This window comes from Chaetodon trifascialis, chromosome 12 (genome assembly GCF_039877785.1).
Source record: "Chaetodon trifascialis isolate fChaTrf1 chromosome 12, fChaTrf1.hap1, whole genome shotgun sequence".
NCBI classification, from domain to species: Eukaryota; Metazoa; Chordata; class Actinopteri; order Chaetodontiformes; family Chaetodontidae; genus Chaetodon; species Chaetodon trifascialis.
In genome coordinates, this window is record NC_092067.1 from 23,494,573 (window position 1) to 23,516,744 (window position 22,172).

Here is a 22,172-nt window from a genome sequence, read left to right on the forward strand (position 1 = left end):
GCTGAGACGACCCCTGTCGCCTGCAGATCATTTACGTTGCAGTTAATTCATGTTAATTCTGTGAGTTGGCTGAACTGTGTGTGTGCTACATGAGCTTCCTCAGCGAGGGAAACGTCACAAAGCATTGATTTTTGAAAAGTTACAGAATCCGGGCGGTCAGAGTTGGCCTTTAAGCTCGTGCCGATGTCTGGCTCGTGCTGTCAGTAGCTGTCATATTTCTGCCTTATGGCTCCATATGAATGCATGAGCTCAGCCAGCAAGCACAACCTGCACAGACCTTGAACCATCTGATATGCCTCCAAGTTTCTGTTGTATTGACTTGAGTAAAATGTGGGAGGATTTGAAGGAAAGATGGTGCGAATTCAGAGGATACCTGGAGGATTAAAATTGAGGTTTTCTGTGACTACAAAGACGTGTTTGCATCCCTGCACGCTCTGCCTCCACCTGAGATCAGTCACGCTGAAACAGAGCGATGACATTTTTGATCACAATGTGACATCTGTGGAGCACAGCTGGGTTTTATATCAGACCTTTGATGTGAGATTCATCAAGCTGCAACTAACATGTGTGGTTACCGTGTGCATTTTGTAAAATGCACTGAAGTTCTTAGAGAAAGAGTAATGAATAAACAAATAGTGAAATAAATAAGATTTATGTGAAATAACTTGAAAGTGGACGCTTTTAAGAAGAATGAATTTTACAGCATTAATGTAAAGTCATGTTTGAATCCACCTGATGAACATAACTTCAGTATTCTCTCACTTTTAGCTCTGTGTTTGGTCTCTACCAGCTGTTAAGGGAAATATGACTGTTTAGCCGCTAAATGACAAACTATTATCACCTGCTAGTTGCTAATTCTTTGCGTTGGTCACATTCAGCAGGTTTGCTGAAAGTTTTGAGTCATTCGAAACTTTCGTTAAAAAATGAAGAAAAGGAGAAAAATGACAGCCAACAGTTCGTTTAAAGTGGACATGAATTATCCTGAAAATACCGTTCAGCAGGAATATCAGTGTCAGGCTTCATGTCTCTGTGACTAATGATACAGAATCCATCAGAACCAAAATGAGTACCTACACTAATTTGGTGCTGTTGGCTCCTTTTGTCCCTCATTTCTCTGCTGATTTCGTCTTTTATGGATCTCCTCCTGCGGAGACTAAAGTTGAATTATGAACAGTTGAACGAAACCAAAATAGTTAATTTATTCCTATCAATAGTAGAGCATAGCAACAGACATAACATGACCTTTGGAGCCGTCTGGAGCAGGTGTGCAGCTCTGCAGTGACAGGAACAGTAGACACCTTCCTGCTTCTACCGGGTACCTCATGATAACACATGGCTTGTCTCTTTTAATTAGCCTCCCAGTGCAGATTCAGCAAAAAAGGTTAGTTCATGACCTATTGACTTTTGCTGTTGTAGTTTGGAGGCGAATTGATTTGCCTGTGATGCGTTCCTTTTGTAAAACATGAATGTTAATGCACTCTGAGGCTTGCTGACCAACAAGTTTTCATTGGATGAGAACATGTACATACAGTATGTATAGCCAATGAAAACCCTGCTGTCAGCAAAATCATTGCTTTTATACAATGTGCATTTTTGTATTGACGTGACGTTATTCTTGAAAATCTTAAGATAACGTTAGTTAGCGGTTAATTTTAGCATGCTGGTTTAAATTTTAGCAGTTTTAACTCAAATGTGAGAGTACGCACAAGTACTGTCCTCCCACTCTCACCACACAGGCATGATAAACATCCATACAGAGGAGGTCATGTGAAAGCGTCGTCATGCAGACTGAATAAATGGACAGCGCTTGTATAAGCAGCTAATTTATATTCCCAAATGTAAAACAACCGTGGCCCTGTATCACCTCACTTTGCAGCTGTAGCCGTGGTGTGGGAGCATACACCCACATCTAAAATAAAATAGCTTTTTGGCCAGTAAATATTTAAGATCCAGCTCGATTGAATATTCTAGTTGTTGAAGTAGCAGCTAGGAGAGTAATGCCCTGTAGAAACTTTTTATCGACTTCCTGTTTAAAAGAAAGAAGTTGGGGGTTCTCTCAATCACTTCAATTCAATCTGACCTTTCTTATAGCCCTCTTGTGGCTGCCAGAGGAACTGCAAGCACTCCTGGATCAGCTTCAGCACTTTGCTGTGGTGCTTACTGTAGCTGTGCACAAACACATGAAAACTCTCATTTGATAATGAAAATAGTCAGTTGCAGCCCTAAAAAAAACGAGTATAAGCCAACGTTCACCACAGTTGTCTCCACATTTATTAAACTGTATCTGTACTGTACATCATGTAGATACGGAGCTGTAACGTCAGTGGTCTGTCATTTGCTCACACAGCGTTGAACAGCTGGCAGCTGACTTTAGGTGACTGGAATAAAAGATAATGAATGTAATTCACTGCTACAGGATGATTGTACAGTATGTTCCCTTTGCTGTTGTTCATGGTCCCCAGAGGACGGACTCGTAATGACTTCGGTGGTCTCTTGACCTTTCCTCTTGCACCATCAGCAGATTGACATTTCAAGATTTTTCAAGGTGATGTGGCTCCCCCCAGCATGAATTACAATAATTTATCCCCGAGCACCATCATCAGGTCTACATTTAATCCACCCAATGCTTGGTTTAACGAGCAAATACCTGCAAAACTAATTATATTCCCATCAGCCTCAGCTGTAGCGCCACATGAGTGCAGCCTCGCCGAGCTGACGGGGTGACAGGCTGGCGCTCATGTTTAATGTTATCTTCAGTGCACTGGGCCTTTCCTGCGTTTGTTTCATGTGATTGGCAGTCACTTATGAATCCTGCCTTTTAATATCTGAATGTGAAAGTCTCCTGTTGACAGAATGAATTGATAACAAGCTTTGTGAGGGCGCTTCAGGGACTGCACTGCTTGTTTTTTGATGCTTTTTTATTATTAAAAAAAAAAAAAAATACGCAGCCTGTGTTGACCTTGATGTGAGAGTTTTTTCTGATGCTCTCAATTCTGGTTTCACTAACTTCAGCTCAAAATGAAACCAGAAGAGTTGGGAGGCTGTGTAAAACTTAACGAAATGTCCCTGAGGCCATGCCGTAGCATCCTTTATCCAATCATGTGTTCACAAAGTGGCGAACCTCGCTCCATCCTCGCTCGTGAAGGACTGAGCCCTTCCCCTACTCTGTTTCATTTATGGCTTTTACAGCATCCCAACTTTTTTTGGAATCATGGTTGTGAAAAACTGAACTTCAAGAGCTGCTGTGTTTACGCTGTTGGCAAATGAAAGCATCAGTGTTAATTGCCGCATTTGATCTGCAGGAGTTTCATTTTCAGTTTTTTTAGTCTGCCGTCTTGCCAAAACCTCATTCCTGCCTGCTGTGTTAGGCTTCAAATCAAGGACAGGCCGGACGTAAATCACCCCAGCTCATCGTTTGCTTGTGTTAATGTGCAGCGTGGCGTAGGAGTGGATGGAAATGATTGCTCTCACTTCTTGGCCGTCGCCATCGTCAGTTTTGGTGCAGCGAGCGGTGCAGGGACCGCTTCGACCGCCGGTATCACACATTTCTGCTTTGCGTTACTGCTTAGATGGAACACAAATCATGTGGAGGCTGCAGATCTCAATGAAAATCCACTGAGATGCTTCTCATTGAGATGCACTTTGCTGCTTCTCCACCCACTCCCCACACCCACAAACACACACATCCCAAGCGAGGAGTGAAATAATTGGGCTCTGAGTTTGTGTGAGACTGCAAACCATAAGGACTGTAAACATCAGCGCTGACATCGTTTGCAGCGGGATGAAGATTTATTGTCAAATCTTCTGTATATTTAGTCGTTACGTTGTTTATTATTGTCAAACTTGATTTTTCTCTTTGCACATTTGGCTGTTGAACATGACACATGAAAAAAAAGCTATGTTGGCGTAGTATGGTTGCTGAACGGACTCTGAAAAGATGACTCACCGGCGTTGTTTTAAACTGCCGACCTAGATGTGTTTGAGTTGTTGTGTCTGTCGTGCTTCTTGGCTGCTGAATTGAGCTCGTTTGCTTGAAATGATTTGCATCGCCGTGTCGCTCCGTTTACCTTTTGAACCCTTGAACCCTTCCTTAGCTGTGGTGGGAGCAGTGGATACACAGACTAATGAGTGAAAAGAAAAGTGGTACAAATATTATCAATTACAGCCTCAACTTTTCCACTTCATCTGCATCTCGGAGCCTTTTTCCTTCGCTTTTTTCGCCCAGTTTCATCCGCATCTGTGTAGCATAAAGGGCCCCACTTTCCCGGAAAGCGTCTGGGCCAGCCACTTCCCTTACTCCACCACAGCTGTTCATACAAGATGCAAACATGAAATGATACCGGGCAGGGCAAAGAAAAACCCTAGAAAAATAAAGTGTGAACAGAACGGCCCAAATCTTGAGACCCTCCCTGCTTTAAATGCTCTCTCAGGCAGAAAGCAAAGGTCTGCTGGCCAGCAAAAACACGGCGCCATCCAAGGCCCCGACCGAGCTGAATCTCTAAGCAGATGCAATTAAAAGAACAAGAGATGCCTTCCGTGGATTTGAGTGACCTTTGCAAATTGGCAGGCAAGTGTTTGTGACCTTTTTTTTTGATTATTAAAAAAGAAGAATGCTGATTATTTCCCAAAACATGAATTCTCTGAAGCTCCTTTTCCTGCGAGTTCGGTACACAACATTTCGCAGCAGCCCTTTGAAGTCCGGGTACGACAGGCTCTGCACTTACGCATTCACATCAATGCTAATGCAGACGCGAATTCATCTGGGTCCAGAGTACACTCATTATATTTGGATGAATGTCCCCATTGTTGTGAAAGCAGCTAAAGCCCAATATTTAAAATTCCACTTTAGCTCTTGACCACAGACAGCTGTGCATCCCTGACACGTTTATGAAGACGTGATTCATTTGGAAATTAGTTTATGTAACTTCCTTTTCTTCCGTCCTTAATGGAATTCTGTCGTCTTTCTCTCTTTGTACGCTGTCTGTCTCAGTCTTTTAAGCTCTTCAGATAGTGGTCAGTTGCCATTCCTTTAGTGGTTTGCTGAGCCTCTGAAAACGCTGTGAGGGATGCGGCGTCGGGCGGACAGCTTCCTGATTAGACCCCACGCAGGCTTTGAGTGAGGTTTCAGATGCAGAGATTAAAAGGAAAAGAGCGAGCTCTCAACACGCGCAGTAATTGGGCCTCACTTTCAGGTGTTTGTCACTTCCAGCACTCTGCTCTCCACTTTGAGGGTGTCCCAGACGGTTCATCTCCATGTGATGAAACGGACAACCTAGTGTCAGATTTTCAACCCAATTTCAGCCGCGGGGATTCAAACCCTGGAGCCTGAAATGTTTCTGGAGTGCAGTGGAAAAGGAAAGGGTGTTATTAAGTTGACATAATCTCACAGGGAGGCTTTTAGGGCTTTGTGTTGGAAAGGTATTGTGGCTTCTACTTCATAATGTTTGGGCCACATTGCTGTTTTGATTGATGCCAAGACGTTGACCCGAGGCTGTTGCCGGTGCACATAGCGTGATGATGAATCACATGCTCCAAAAGGGTCAGGCTGCAGCCTCTCGCATGTTGGCTTTTATAGGTCATCTCAGGGAAACAGCTCCCGTCGAAAGGGGTCTCTTTTTTTGCTCGTGCGAAACTCCAGAAGACTTCTTTTGGACAAACTGTGGGCGGAGGAAGTTTGGCTTGAATGTCAAGTATCATGTGTCTGGGCAAAAGCTTCTTGTTGAGTTTGCAAACCCCATCATCTCTCCTCACTGCAGTCCTTAGTGTACCACCATCTGGCCCACAGCTGAAAACTATTAAGATCCTCTGGAACTTCCTCTTTACTATTCCTCCACTGTTTGAAGGCAAGTAAGTAGCTTTTATCTCAGCTCTGCTGTTGTTTGCATGTTTCTCTCCATAGATCTTTTATGCTTTTTCTGCCTGTAAAGGGTGACGCTGCTTTTCCTCGGTAAACTCTGTCAGAGTGCTGCGTTTGATCCTGAGGAGTTTTGGCTGTGAGAGAGCAAGCACGGCTTTTAGATCAGACACCAAGACACCACGGTCGATTCAGCTGAGGAATTCTGGGACTAAATTCATAAAGAGATTGCCGTTGCGATGTCTTACGTGCTGCGCTTAGCCAGCGAGATTCCAGAGCCGGGGTGAGAGCAAAGTGAGGAAAACAAAGGATCTTTGTTGATTTTCCTTTCTGAGGCATTATGTTGGGACCACAGTGCACACTCTGCTTCTATTCAATGTCAAAGCCTGCTGCCTTTTCACTGCATATGGGTCAGATTAGTGACTGGCTGAGAGGCGTTCAGAAATGGGACCTCAGCTTTCTTTCTTTTTTTGTTTTAAATGAGCCTTTTTAAACATTGACTCTGATCAAACGTCAGTGTTTGGATGATTTCTCATTTTTAGCCTGTTGTTTGGGCTCCAGGGAGGACTCCGCAGGGTCAAAGTAGGTCGCGCTCATTTCCAGAAAGTCTTTCTCGAGCTAAATTCCAAATGTTTGAGTCACTGAAGGTGAATAGTTAAACTCTGGACATGGTTTTTGCTGAGCGTTTGGGAGGATGATGTCCTCAGTCAGTGAAGCGTTGGTTCTTATTTTCAACTGTTGTCACAAAAAGTTCACAAAAACAACTCAGACTACATATTGAGTCTATGTGGGGAGTTATATACCTAAATATGATGTGTTGAAGTGCTTTTTCAGAAAGCAGGCATCATGTTCAGGCTGTGTTTCACTAGACTTTAACTGCGTTCTGTGCTTTGAATACTGTTTATTGTGCTTTGTTGATCATTTACTTTTGTTATTAGGCCCAATAATGTAGACGCATTCGCATTCAATGGAGCATTAATCACTCAGTCGAGTTTATTCTAAGACAGATATGGACTCTGCTGATGAGAGGCTGCAAGCGCATTTCATGTCTGCAGTGTGTGTGTGTGCGTGTGTGTTTGTGAGAGTGTGCTCTTGCATGTGTCCGTAAACACACACTCTTCTGGTGAGGAATTGAGCAGATCTGACCTACTGCTTCCACTGCAGCTGGTAAACATCGAGGGGAGACTGAGGAAGTTTGCAGCCCGGTGTTAAGTCTGTGTGTGTGTGTGTGTGTGTGTGTGTGTGTGTGTGTGTGTGTGTGTGTGTGTGTGTGTGTGTGTGTGTGTGTGTGTGTGTGTCTTGGGGTCGACAGTTCTCCCAAGGGGGTGCTGTTGAATCACCAGACAGGAAGCTATTAAAACAGGCTGAACACTGCGGCTGTCAATCAGGATGAGTGACATCACAGTCAGGTGTCAGGCGAGGGATCGCATTACACCTCAGTATGTCACAAACAAACAAAAAGGTAGCCGGACTTTGTCTGCTGCCAGACCTTTTCCACAGAACAGCCTTTGCTTTAAGAGTTTGAAGCCCTCAGTGGTGATTTTTAGGGATGTTCTGAGCCGTTCGCAGGATTTGAACTGGGCCTAATTAGGCATTTCTTAATGAATCAGCATCAGATGTAAAAAGTTTAATTTCAAGTCCTTTGTCTCCCATCTTCCTCTGATAATACCAGCTGTCAAACATGTCCCATTTTTATTATTTTAGATTAATTTCTCAGGTGAGCCACACCTCTAGATTGCTGATTTTGGTCAAAAATAATGTTTTGGATGGAACTGAAGGAAGGCCGGCCAAATGGCGTGATCTGACATTAGGATTATTATAATTCTGATGTTGTGGGAACAACACTGATATCAGATAAACCATCTAAACCCCCTCGACATTTCCTGCTATAAAAGATCCCCGCTGATGCTTCTCTTTCTCTGTATATGAATAAAACATAAAGTAAATACAAAAACAAAAAACAGAAATCATTGACGGGAAACTTCACCCGGTGCTATTTTACAGCAAAAACATATCGAACTTCATTTGAGGAAGAAGGAAAGTACGAAGGCCGCCGCTGCCAAGGCCTGGAGCTGGCAGTCCAGACTCTGCAGAGTAGTTTGCTGCTGAGCTCTGCAGAATCCTCTCTGCATATCTTGGGTGAAATGTAAACAATAGTAGTGTCCTTGGTCATCTGCCCGCGCGATGTTTTCACCGTCAGCATGTTAGACCTGTAAATAAGGAACACAAGTTGTCTTTTTCAGCTGCAGAGATATTTTGGCAGACTGAGGAATGTCCCAGTCCCCACCCTAAAGCTTGTTCCATTTAAGATTTCTGCAGCCCTTTGCAGGGCCTCCGTTGCAGTAAAATATCCCCTTACTGTGAGAAGCCACATACATTGTATTTGTCTCTGCAAGCTACATTTCCCTCATTTATACGCCACATATCATTATGTGTCTTTATTACGCAGTCTGTCGAAGGGCTTTTTACTTTTCCATTTAAGGAGACTGTTGCTTTCACCATAGAGCGTGTTTAATACAAATTCAGTAATAACTGACGCTCTGTCATCACTATGTCTTTTTAAGGATGGTGTGTTTGTTTGTCACCACCTCTTCCCGGCAGCAATAAAGATATCTGACTCAATAGCATAGCTCGATCATTTTGCTGTGGCACCGCACTGCTATTCAGTCACAGCTAATGAGCCATTATCCTCACATGTAACGGTGATCGATTTGTTTCTGCGTACTTCAGTTTCTATCTTATTTCTCAGCTCCAAGGACAGTTCATTGATAGTGTCTTTTCAGAAAGGCTTATTCTCTGAATGGTGTCATTTATGTCACTCTCATAATTGCGGTGTGTGCACTGTACAAGGTAACGCACAGCAAACAATGCAGAATCTATTATGGGATGTTGTGAGAGGCACCGGCAGCATGGGAGGAAGGCTACGTTTGTGTTGTGGCCTTATTTATTAATGTTGATGTGTGTAGGAGACACTGAGGTAATATAAACTGCAGTACACACGGAAACATAATAGTAATCCATGACAGAGTGACTGAGACCCGACTGGGTACCCAGGCTTTGCTGAGTCCAGAGTATCTTCAGGTACACCTGGTCAGGTAGGGTGTGCTGAGCTGTGATCACGTGGTGTTTAAAAGCCTTCACGGGACGAAAAGGACGCGTGTTTCTGCTCTTTGACCCAGCTTGTTAACTTGTGTTGCATGAAGATGCTGCAGGTGTCTCCACAGGTCTCATTGGATCAGGTCTGAGTGGTCTCAGGTCTCTATTGGATCAGGCCTGTATGCACTTACAGTCTGGGAAGGTTTGTGTTTGAGATCAGGTCCAAACCTTTGGACCAGTGAAGACTCTAATCCATGCATGACTTTGTGTGATTTAGGTTTATCGTCCTCTCAACAGCTTTTTATCTTGGACCTACCTGTTGGTATATTGTTTTCATGTGACTGCTCAGATCAGGTGGATCTTCTAAGAAGTTCATGTTGAGAACTATCTTCAATTTCATCCATCAAACCTCGTCTCCAAACGTCTAACAGCCTGCTGTAGGACAGGCCATGTTGGAAGTTTGGTGCCAAGGCACGAGCAGGATTTATTTTTCCATTCACTAAAAACTTATAACAGCTCAGGCTTCCCTTGATAAATGGAAAATGCTAAAGATGGAAAAATTCAATTCATTTCCTAAATTGCCCGAGCACAAGTTAATTTGTTTGCAAAGGCAAGGATCGAACGCGGCAGGGCTTGCATATTTTCCTCCAGTAAAAGAGTAAAGAATATTGATTGTGAAGCAGAATGACAGCTACCTAGTCCTGGACAGTTTGTCCCTGCAGTCCTCGAGATTGAACCGAGCTCTCGAGGGGAATTGATGCAAAGGTCTGAAAGTAGTCAAGGCGAGGCGTCAGACTTTAGAGACGCTGGACATTCTGCATTTGCAAAACAAATGGCTTCTCTTTCTGTAATGCTGCACAGTGTCGGCGCTCCAGTTTGTGCATTATGGCACAGCCAGGCTGCTATGGCTACAGTAAATTCAAAGAAGAAGAAAAACAGCCTTTGGTCGCGGCCCACATTCAGCTCTTAGTTTATGCACAATAAGTCAGCAGAATAATGGCTTCTACCAGTGTCGCTTTTGTGTGAGATAAATTCATTACGGAGAGAAATCCAGAGATGATTAGAAACAAAGCGGCGAAGGTCGACATCGGCCTCTCTCTCGATGACTACGTTTAGGTTTACTTTCAGGTTCTGTGAGTGTCGTGGGTGATGCAGCTGAATGTAGCACGAAGGCAGAAAAACGTTCCCTTGTTTTGTTGGACAGATTAGGATAATGCCACTGACTGCAGCAGGAGATTATAGTAAACAGTGCTGCGCTTTTCTGACGTTCCTTTGATAGAAATCACCGTTCTGACCAGTGGTGGGATAAAGTTGTGCACAGCATACGCTCAATTACTCCTGGTGCCAGGCTGCAGCTTATACAATTCAAGGTATTACACAGAGTCCATTTTAGTAAATCTCGATTATGTGAAATATGTCCAGTCATTGCAGACGATGTGACAGATGCCATGCCTCTTCTTGTAATTTGAGTCATATGTTTTTCTTTAGCCCCAGACTACATACATTCTGGACTAACTTCTTTACTATTCTAACAAAGAATCTAGGAACTCAGATACAGATGGAGCCTTTTATTGCTATATTTGGATTATCGCTTGAACGACTTAAAATGAACTCTTCTCAGTCAAAAATACTAGCTTTTTCATCCGTCTTGGCGAGACGCCGCATTTTACTTCTGTGGAAATCTCCTAACCCCCCCTGTTTATTTCTTTATGGCTTAAAGATGTTCTGTCTTTTCTTAAATTGAAGATAAATATAAAGTGAGAGGCACACCATATCTCTTCTTTTATTTATTTAGTTATTTGTTTTTATGTATTTTCTTTCTCCTTTTTTCCTCTTCCTTTTCTTGCTTTCTTCAGACCTGATTTTCATTATTTTTATTTTCTTTGTCTTCTTTTTCTCCAATTTATTTTATGTTTAACTTGATTGCTTATCTATAAGATTATCAGCACATTGCAGTCTTGTTTGTGAAATTGTTTAATAATATTTTGAAGATTTGTTATAATTCCGCATGCAGAGACACTGTTCATTGTTCTCTATAAAGAAAAGAAAAAACAGGAAAAAGAAAAGAAATCACCGTCCTTAGACATGTCCTCGCTGTAGAACAGTAAGGACAGGAAGTGTGTAATTATCACCACCACAACATGAGTAAGATGTGGCCCAGCGGTGAACAAATGCAGTGCAGATGGACTGGGACTTTAATGTGAACACTGTCTGACAGCTAAACCTTGCCTCACTCTCAGTGGGTGGGGATTTTTCTTTCTTTTTTTTTTTTTTTTGCAGAAGAAAACTTCAGACTGTTTGTTTTTCGACGTTCTGCCTCTTCGTGAAGGCTTGAGGTCAAAGCCATTTTTAACTCGGCTTCTCCCTGCTGCTTTTCCAGGTGGAATATTGTCAGACGCTCAGGAGGGACCTCGGAGACGCACATTTTCCACTATGAACCGAGCCTTCAACAGGAAAAAAGGTGAGCAGAAATAACCAATGCGCATTCAGCTCGCAGGCTTCAGCAGAGCCTGTTTTAGCGTCCTCAGAGTCCCAGGCTGCTCTGACGTCCTTCAGACGTCTCAGAGAGGGACTTGTTATCAAACTCTGCAGCTCCACATGTGTTTTCCGCATCATGGAAATCACAGGGTCCTAAATGATGAACACCCACACCAGTGTGTTCTGCAAGCTGAGCGTTTGTGGACAGTTTAGTTTTCTTGTCTGGAACAAAGTTGGTGTTGCAAACTGGGAGTGTGGGCTTTGGAAGAAGTGGGCACTTTAAAAGCAGGGGGTCTCTAATGAGAGACGCTGGCAAGTTGTATTAAGGGTAATCTGGAGCTTGACCCATACCAGAGACTAAAAGTCAGGATATATCGTCCTCTGTTCTGTCCCTCGTGAGTCTCCTTACCTTGTTGAAATTCAATACTACATCTCTGGAATCCCCCTCTAAGATATTTCAGTATTTTTATTAACAAACTTCTAAAGAAATGAAGTGGCATCTCTGTGCATGCTGAGGCAAAGAGATAATCGAGGCTAAAGAATGAAGATGAAGCCGTCACTCAGTGCTCATATCTTCATCAAGATTAGTTGTGTTTTGCTGTCTTGGAAAGCTGTAGGCCTCATCTCAGAAATGTACATGTCTGCACTCTAATTTCAGCCCCGTACAGTTCATCAGTTTGACAGGACCATAAAGACTTCGCACTTGAAGGCTGCGAATGGAAAACTAAAAAACAATGTACTGTTTATGTTTATTATTGGGGCTGATGAAATGATCCTCGGCTTTAAAGATTTGAGCGACACCGGTTGCAATGAAACAGCGCGGACGTAAAATGATTCATTTCCGTGACGCTGCGGAGGACAACAAAACTGTCAACACGAGCAGAATACAGAACGGACGAGAGGCAGCAGATAACGGCACATACATCCAGCCATGCATTTGACAGTTAAGGTGGCTGTGCAGCACCGCAGAGGGTCGAGGTGACCCTGCCCAGATGCACAGGGAAGGATGTTTGGGACTGCAGTTTGCAAACAGCTTGATGTGTTTAGCACCATCTGGCCCCGTCCCTCTGGTGTGCATCAGCGGACCTGGAGTAGCCTTGGACGGCGTAGGGGAAGTGTCCGGGGCCCAGGTGGCGCGCCGGGCTTTAATGATATTTGGATGTTATAATTCACTTTTTCCCATTAGGTCCTCTATTTTAGGAGCTGAAGATGGTAATCAGGGAGGGCAGCACCTCACATTAAGCTCGCCTTTGATTGCTTGTAATGGAAATGCGGCCTCATTCCTTTCATTTTAAATGGGATTTCATTTCTGTGAGATTCAGCTGTGCATTTGCTCACGTCAGACCGATACTGTGGGGGCTTGTCGGAAAAAGGCGCTGTCTTAAAGTTGGCTTTGGCAGCAGACAGATAATGAGGGCCCCTGCAAACAGGACAGCTAAACAGACAGTAAACAGTTCTCTGAACAGACAGGGTGGCACACACTGTTCGAGCCTTTGAAACTGTGCGTCCCCTCGCCCCTCTGCCGTACAGCCTTTTCACTGAGGGAAGCAGGCGTCTGAACGCAGGCACCACCCTCCTCTGTAGACTTAATTCCTACAAAAGTTGTTACAGTCAGTCGGAGGCAAATGGTGCCAAAAGGTCCACATCAGATAGTCTAATCAAAGCCTTTCCCTCCCAGAGCGCTGAAACGTTTTTATTTGATGCCGTGAACCATAATATACAAAAATATCTGGAACCATTCATGTGCATTCAGAGCTATTTTACTCGCATGCTCAGCGGACCTCAGTACTCCACGTTTCCTGTCACGAAACAAAGCGAGTGTTGATGAACAGATTGAAAGTCTCCTCAGAGTTCATCCTCTGATGATTATATTACAAATATGTGAACGGCGGCCTTCGTGAGGTTTGGATTGGGCTTTGAATTAGCCCAACGTTGAACTGTTCTTAATGAAATCCAGCGATGAGGCGGATAAGAAGCTGCACAGCGCCGTATCGCTCCTCTGGGCAGGACTTTGAACCATGTTACAACAGATTTAAACCAGCCTTGTTTCATTATGCAACGATTTGATTCCTTTGAAAACGCGACTTTTTCAATTTCTTCCCAAATTTGACTTCAGCTATGGATGAAAAGTTCCCATCAATTGGAAAAAATCATCTGATATTCAACATGTCACATGCAGCTGACGTCCTCCCACGTGGGTGGAACAAAGGTTCATTTTCCACTGATTTCCAGCCAGTCATCAGTGTCTGCTGAAGATAATCGCCTTGTGTTGTGGATGCTGTTAACATTGCCTTCTTTCATCATCATTTTGGACTTTTTGCTCACTCATTTATTTATACTTGAGGGCGCTTTGACGAAGGCTGCGGGACAGTTACAGCTCGTCTCATTGGTTTCTTTCACTTCTTAACTGACAATAGTTGTACATAAAGAACCATGTGAAAAGTCAACATAAGTCTGAGTCTTTATTTGGTTTCTTTGCATCCGTCCCGCTCGCCTCTGCTTCCTCTGGCTGCGAGTGAAGGCTGGCACTGACGCCGGCCCGCTCGGCTGATTTACCTCCCCCTTTATCTCCAGGTCTGGCTGTGTTTTGTAGACTTGATCACGTCTAGCAGGTAATGCCAACAGGGATCTTGATCATTTTTATCTCCTGTGTTTATTACTCTTGGACGTGACCGGCACTGAATAGTTGGACTCTACAGAATTCATGTGCACCTTTTTGGTGAACCACAGAGCAGCAGTTTGGAACACATAACTTATTGGACCTATTATGGAGCGTAGCTGTAATGGGACCAACTCCGGCTCCTTAAAGTGATATCCTGACTTGGCAGCTGATGACCTTGTGAATGCTGCATTGTATTTACACTCCGTTGCCAGTTTATTAGATACACCCAGCTAAAATAAATGCACTCCAACACAACAGGCCCGCAGTAAATCCTCCTTTCATGAACCTTATAATGCTCAGTTCCTGATGGAGTTGTTTCACACAAGCAGTCGGCTGCATTCGTTTTAGATAGCAGCACCTAATAAACCGAGTGTGTTTCATTACCTCTTCCACCTCTTTCACTCTGTCTGACTCTCCGTGCTGTGGCCACAATTAGAAAATTTACACTTTTTATTTACCGCATTTGTGTTTGTGGTTGGTGATGATTAACATACTGTATATCAATAACGCAGCGCAGACTGTCACAACATGCAGGCGGCTGGCCTCAACATACAAAGGTTGTAAAGTAGCTGTAGACACAGTTAGCAAATAAATGAAACCCACAAACTTAATAACTCCGTCAATGATTGGAAACCAAGCCCACAGTATGTGTCAAAAATCTGGGTTAACATCGCAGGTCAGTGTAATGTGCATCGTTTCTGAGGCGACTGACTGCAGGAATACATCTATTACAGTTTGCCACAGCAGCAGATGGTGGCTGAAGATTAGTCACGTTAATGCAGAATGTGGCCTGTTCTGACAGAGCACTTCCTTACGGCAGCGGGATCCAGAGCTACTCAGGTGTTTTGACGGCACACATTTTCTCAAGTTTACCGAGAGCTATACGTACAGTCACGATGAGTCTGTCTTTCCTGTGTGTTTCAACCGCCGGAACAAAACAAAAGCAGACTCTCCACGTCTGTTTTCTCACATCTAAATGATAGCTGCGCAACCAAACCCGCTAAAGTGAGTGGAGGGAGCAGTTATTCATCTGAATTGTGATATTCGGGTCATTTCTGAGCTGTTTTTTTCATTATTGAGGTCAGATGTCCTCTATCCATCATTATGATCGAATCCACAAAAAGCGCTCGTACAGAAAATGAGGTGCTGAGGATACACAAGCTTTTTAATTTCCTCACGGCTGCGTTAGCTGAATTGCTAGTTTATATAAATACCAATCTGAGTGATGCAGGCGTTACACGAGCCATCATTAATGGTTTGTAATGCAGTCAGGGAACAAATAAATGTAATTGATTCATGTCTGATAGCCTTGTGCTGGAAGGACGCTGCTGTCCAGAGCCGTGCAGAATGTGTCCTGGCCTGAAGGACGGTTTGTAAAGCCGTATGTCCACCATGCTGGCTCCATGTAATCCGTATTAGCCCTGAATGGACTCTGGATTTCTTCCTGCCGGCAATATTTTCCACATTTGATCTTCACATTAAATTGAGTCAATCCTTTCGAGTGCTTTTCAACGTGATAAAGTGGCGTTACACGAGCTAAAGGGCTGAAACTAAAGCACGAAAAGCTCAGTTTGTCGGGCTGTGTGTGCGTGTTGTTGTGTGTTTGTATTAAATCACAGGGAGCCCGTTATGCTCTTTGTCCATTTCCCCACATATACTGCATGTGGTGCGTGCATACAAAACCTCCAGTGAGATTCTCTCAAAGGACACACTGTCACTGTTTCTATGTCACTGCAGCGTCCTGCACAGCCTGTTTTTGTTTCACCCCGGCGTCATACTTCATGTCAGACAGCGGCTGACGTTTGGATCCAGATGGGTTTTTGTGCCCAGACAGTCGCACAGTTTCAAATGCTTTATCTCAAAGCCACACCGTCCTGCTGGGCTGTAGGAGTGTGCTTTAGGTCCTCTCTGCTCGGAGCCCATTTGAAGTTGTCTTTTGCATGATGGAGAACTGTGCACACCCAGCAAATTCATTGTGTGTCATTGATTGAGCGCTGCAGTGAATTAGGCTATTGCCTGCTCGCTGCCTGTGGCCTCATAGACAAACTGTGCAGCACTAAAGCTTTGAGAGCTTCGAGCTAAGAGAGACGATGGTAACACTTAACAGTATGAATGATTAATAGAAATTATATCTTGCTGTTAATAAGAGAAGCTTTATTTGTTTTGTACCATCCTCCGATTGCGCTTTACATAGCGAGGTGAAAAACTGAGTCAAAGAAAGTGTCCGAAAAAGGAAACCACGTCAATATGAAACGACAAAAAGATGCTCTTTTATTTTCTCTGAATTCATTCATTTGGTGGTTAATTTGGAGGATGCAAACACATTTCTTTGGTAGCTCTGAGAGCTTCAAAGGCTTCTTCAATCTTTGGTTTTATTTGAAATCCAAACCTTTTCCGTACCTGCAGTTGTCCCAAAGGTGAACAGGAGATGGTTTAGTTGAGGGTTTTTTTTAAACTGGTGTACTGGTTTTCTTTGGGTGCATATCTCATATCTCATTGGCATCAAAGACCGTGGAGACCCTTTATCACCCCACCGGCTGGATTCACAGCAGAAAATGAGATAAAGGAGGGAGAGATAGAGAGAAAACAGCTGTTAGCTCATAGATAAGGAGAGATACTTTGTGGTAAAGGTCTAATAGATCAAATCATCAATGAATCCACAAATTACCACGCTGTTCTGCACTTTTTGGTGGTCCTTTTTCCTCAAGTGCACCACAATATGCACATTTGTTCGACCTGTGCTACAGCCTTTTTTCCCCACTATACATTTTTTTTACAAAGGGATAATACTGAAGGCAGCATTGTCAGCGTCTGAGTCATAACTTTCACTTCATTTTGTAATTTTCTGCTCACGTGAGGATGTGAACGCAGTAACATGCTGCAGCATTGTGCAAACACTCCTCCACAGCCCTTTATTTAGCCTATATGGTCACTAAGGTACTCATTGCCCCCCCCCCCCTTCCCAAACGATTAGCCGTTTATGTCTGTCTGCTCTGTTTAATTAGAGCGGGTATCTATGGGCTGTTGTCCACACACTTGCCAATAGATCAAGTGGGATTTTAAACAAGCACGATTCAAGTTTTGGAAAAGAAAAGTGCTGCGTGATAATATACTGTAAAATAAGTAATAATTTATAGATTACTTATTGTGTTTTTATGTACTTTTGCACACCATATTTTGTCTTAGTTTTATGATATAGAATATAAGTACAGTGCAGCGCATACATATATATATGAAGAGAGAGAGCTGAGATATCCTTCTGAGAAAGACCCAACGCTGTGATGTGTCAGGGGAAATATGAAGGCAGCTTGTCGTTGCTGGGGTGTAACATGCATGAAGGACTGGTGACCTTTATGCTGTCACATGTTCAAACTGGCCGTGCAGAAGCAGCGCGCTCCACGTCTCCGGAGATGTGTGCGCCGTAGTCCGCCGCGGTGTGATAGAGATGCATCGACACTTCTCAGGCTGTCATCTTCATCCAACACCTGACAGCTCAACCACACGGAGTGACCTTCAGACGCCGCGACTCATCCTTCCGCCCCAGCAGTTAATCTTCCCTCATGGCGACCTGGAGAGCACTCAGAACTTTGCCACTTTTGTTGCACTCACAAAGTTGCCGGTTTATGCAGCAAAGAGAGAGAAAGAAGTACGCCCGCCCTTCCTCCCACCATCCCTCCTTTAATCAGAACAGTGTGTGCTGACGCCTTGAAAAAATGTCAGCCTACCTGCCATGCTGCCGTGTCAGCCCTCTCCTCCTCCTCCTCCTTCCTCTCTCCTGGAATTTACAGTTTCTTAGGCTCCTCAGCTTTACGAGAAAGGAGGCGATACGTTGTCCTTCTATCAACTTTCATTCAAGGGTTCCTCTTGGAAATTGATTGCACTTTAGAGGAGACTGTTGCAAGGTGCAAGCAGAGGATAATCTCATCGCACAGCTGTTGAGTAAACTTAAGAGGACGACGGTTTAAGCAGAGGGAAAGTTTCCCAGTTTATCCTGCAGTGTCTGGAACGTGAAACAAAGCTCGCCAACTTTGTGCCTCATTTATTTCCTGCCATCAAACTAATTTCCAGGAGAATAAAACATGACTTCTTCTGCAAGTCAAGAATTTGCCTGTTGCTTTCCTTGTAAATAATATGCTAGATTAGCAAACACAAGCAATCACAATTAGGCGAATGTGGAGCACCAAATTAACACTAATTAGAGGAGACTTTGAATTCATCAAGCCACTTAGCCAGCAACATCAATGCAAACAAAGTCATTAGCATACTTGTGCAGAGGACGTGCTTAAGTTGATGTACATCCTCTGCACCTGGGAGAGGCTTGATTAACACAGTCAACCTACAGACGCGAGCGGCTCAAGGTCACAGTCATGCATCTCCTGTCGCGAGGTCCATTAACAGGCCGATAAGCTGTTTATGGGAATGGGAAATGAAGGAATTAAAGGATGGTTAATCAGCGGGTGATTAGGGAATGCTGAAAACCATCAACTGCTGCTCAGTTTGTGTTGATGTTGTCGTCAAAGATGGTCTGTGTGGGCACTTTTAAGTCAGTCATGAACGGCACATGCACTGCTGTTCAACACGGAGTCAAAAATCATGCTCAGGAATGAACATCCTGACTGTGGCGGTAGCTCGAATTCAGTATTAAATAGTATAAGATGCTTCACTACAAATGTTTTAACCGCCAAGGACTTTATGACAAATAAATAACAACAGTAATGATATACTGTAAACAGCTCTGTGCTTCAGTGTCAGCCTTTTTGGCCGCTCCGAGCACCAGTATTGTAACAATGCAAATAGACGTGCATCACAATCCAAGCAGCAGCCGGCTTGACCGCAGCTGACCTTACTAACTAGACTCCTTACATGCTGCTGCTAATTTATTTGAAGGGTTGGATTTCCGTGACCGACAGCGTCGCGTTGAGAGCGGAGACTGATTTATCAGAGGTAACTCGAACGCAGCAGTTTGGGACAAATTCGTGCAGAGGCGTCCATGATGCTAACCATTTGTGAAGCAGATGGATTCTGTTCAGGAATTCAGCCAGTCGTCTTCTCTGCCGGGAAAAGCCAGCAACAATGCCCCCCCCCACCCCCCCCCACCCCCACCCCCCCACACACACACACACACACACACACACACATATACATGCATGATGATGGTGTGGTTGTGTATGTAGCTGTTCACAGACTGGTGCTTTGTCAGTATGTTTGTGAGAGCGCGGCAGGGCGGATGAATGCACCGTGCACGACTCTCTCAGTGTTGGTAATACGTGAGAAACACTGCTGATGTTCATTTCTTATTCTGTCACCTCTGAAATAGTTTTGAAAAAACAAGATTTCTCCTGCTGAACGTTATTTTTTCATGTTCATACCACGTCTGCAATCCAGGTCGGCTAATGCCGGTCTGCTAGCAAGTCTTCCAAGCGCATCGAGGCTACGAGCTCTCGCTCTAATAGGCTAAATTAGCCGGTTCAATTTAGATATGTTTGACAGATCAATGGCTCTGCAATAAGATAACGAAGCCAGTGTCGCATAAGATTAGCGGAAAGCCTTCAATTCTCTGCCAGATGAAACACAGTTTTCTTACAGCTGTGTTATGTCTGCAGAGTGGAGCTTAAACAGAGAGGAAGCAGCTTCAAACAGGCTCCAGATCTCCTCTTATTACTGCATTAGCTGTATTTGTGTATTCATTGTTTAACTGGGGCACGTTGGGCTGTTTTTTACAGCTGTTACACCTGAAACTCGTTAAATGCAGCATCAGTGTTGGAAGCAGGTTGAAGGTTTGTTCAGATTCTTTGCAAAGCGACTTTCAGCCTCCATTTATTCCACTGCTAGACGACAAACAGCCAGTGTGCCATCTGCACAGGTTAGCTGTAATTAGCCAGCAGCATACGCTCGGACCAGGTGTGTGACAAGTGCTCACGCTGGAGCACAGCTCCCAAAAAAGTTTTATTAGACCGAAAAGGGCACTGAGTTCTGAAACTTTCTCCAAACCCCCGTCCAGCCTTCTCCTTTCATCCTCCCAGCTCCTCTTCTTCTTCATATTGTCAAGCTGCAGTCACAAACACAGAGTTCAGACATTCTGAGGATTCATCTCCACCCTAAAGATGCCCTCTGGAGTTTTCCTGTAAACAAAACAAAAGCTGTGTTTAAATTCAGTGCTTCTCACCCAGAACGGCATCGACGCCACTCCTCCTGAAACACCTGCAGAGCTGAAGTTTGAATATTTAAAATCGTGCACAGTTTATATCTTTAAAAGCCTGCAGTCTTATTTTTTTGCCTTTCTGGGGTCACTGCTACGCCTCATGGACACCATCGATCAGTGGAACAGCGGGAATGTGGTCGTGCGTGTGCAGTCTGTGCACTCTTGAACACTTTTAGGGAAGTGGAATTACTGCATGTTTACAGAGTCACATGTTCAATGAGCCGAGCTGCAGCGGGGAAGTGAAAAGCTCGTCTGATGGCTGCTGTTGATGCCTGAGATTTAACCACTTCTGTTCGTATCCTTTCAGATAAATCATGGATGCACACCCCGGAGGCGCTGGCCAAGCATTACATACCCTACAACGCCAAGGTAGGTTTCACCGTCAGACTGCTGAGGGCTTCGTGATTCTGCTGTTAAACAGCGGTTGCTTTCATAGTTTGCTCACTCTAGTAAAGTTACCTCGTGTAGGAATGACATGACAGCGATGATTTGGATATTTAATGGTGGATGATTTCATTCGGATGCCACCACAGCTGAAGTGCGGTCTGTCAGAAAATGTGCGCTGTAATATTTATCTTCCCCGGCAGCTGCTCTGCCTCGGCGCTGCGATGGGGGAAAATCGTGCCCATCGAACTTTCATTTGAAAGTTTCTCTGTTTTAGCCCTCCTGGTTTGTTTGCTCTCTGATGAGTGTGTTGGTTTATGCAGAGTGACTCACGCTTCTGTCAAAACCAGCCAAAACTCCTGGTCCTGACACGAGAACAGCTGGAAATGAGAGCGCGCGCTCAGTCTGCTCTGGAAACTAATTCAAAACAAGCCCGACAAAAAGGTCTCAGGTGGAGACCACTCCCCTGTCCCACTGCGACACAGAGCCCCTCCTGAGCGTGTCAGACGGCGCCCTGAGCTTCAGAAACGCCATGATTGAACTGAGGTGGAACTCCAAACTGTCTGCTGAAGCTGGCTCGCAGAGGCAGGGGCAGCTGGAATGAAAGCGTATGGGCAGCTCTCCCTGATGAGCTGCCGTCTGGCCGAGTCTGCTGAGATCTGAGCGCACCACTCATCACTGAGGGGACTGGAGGGAAGGAGACGGCCAAAGTGCTGAGACTGATCTTGGCCTTTTCTCCCAGCTTTCAGATTTGTTGAAAATAAGCTCAGTTAGCAATTCACTGCCCCGTCTTCCAGCCAGTTAGAACAGAGAGGATCCGTCTTATGGCAAAGAAAAGTGAGACTTAAATAAAAAAAGTCGTTCTGGTTCGATGCGTCCCTCCTCCGTCCTCTCTGGGACTGAACCTAAGATGAAGTTTTGTGATGTGGCTCAAAGTCCTGCAGCTTCTCATGACAACACTGAGGTCATAATCTTTGTATATTTACGACAGTTTGAGGCTTTTAGATTTATCTGTTCAGCGTTGACAACCGACCAGAGCAAGAGACGAGCAAAGGATTCAGTTTCAAAACCAGTTTTATTCGTGTGAACCGGTTCAGATCTTCATGTTACGCTTCAGTGACTGCAGTTCGTGATGGTTTTCTTAATAGGTTAATCTGATTATTTTCTCATTCAACCAAACAATTCTTTGGTCTACAAAATGTCAGAAAACAGAGGAAAAGGTCAATTTTTAGTTGCCCAAAGCTCAAGGTAACACCTTGAAATTCAAAGGAAAAGAAATTAAATTTTCAAGCATCTAAAAGTGAGAAAAGAAGCGAAACCTCAGTGTGGAAGCTGCAGTTTGTGGACCATCCATCAGCTCATTCTTCATTTTACAGGTGTGTGATTTCCCCTTGAAAGGTTTCATGGATAGAACTCTAAACTGGAATTAATTATTCCTGAGACTTTTATTCGTGTCTGAGCTTATCAGCAGTGAGACATTACCTCAGAAGAATGGC

At 44.1% G+C, this 22,172-nt stretch overlaps 1 protein-coding gene across 9 annotated transcripts in view; it reads left to right on the forward strand.

Moving 5' to 3' along the window:
- gulp1a (GULP PTB domain containing engulfment adaptor 1a) overlaps positions 1 to 22,172 on the forward strand; it is a 66,138-nt gene that overhangs the window by 31,987 nt on the left and 11,979 nt on the right. For 4 of the 9 annotated variants that reach the window (XM_070975587.1, XM_070975582.1, XM_070975580.1 and 1 more), the window contains 2 exons: positions 11,331 to 11,411; positions 20,600 to 20,661. In XM_070975587.1, the coding sequence (XP_070831688.1) occupies positions 11,384 to 11,411; positions 20,600 to 20,661 (90 nt within the window). In that variant the 5' untranslated portion in view covers positions 11,331 to 11,383. Of the gene's footprint in view, positions 1 to 5,725; positions 5,848 to 6,221; positions 6,437 to 11,330; positions 11,412 to 20,599; positions 20,662 to 22,172 lie in introns of those variants that run through there. The other 5 variants (XM_070975579.1, XM_070975578.1, XM_070975585.1 and 2 more) reach the window with 5 other exon arrangements.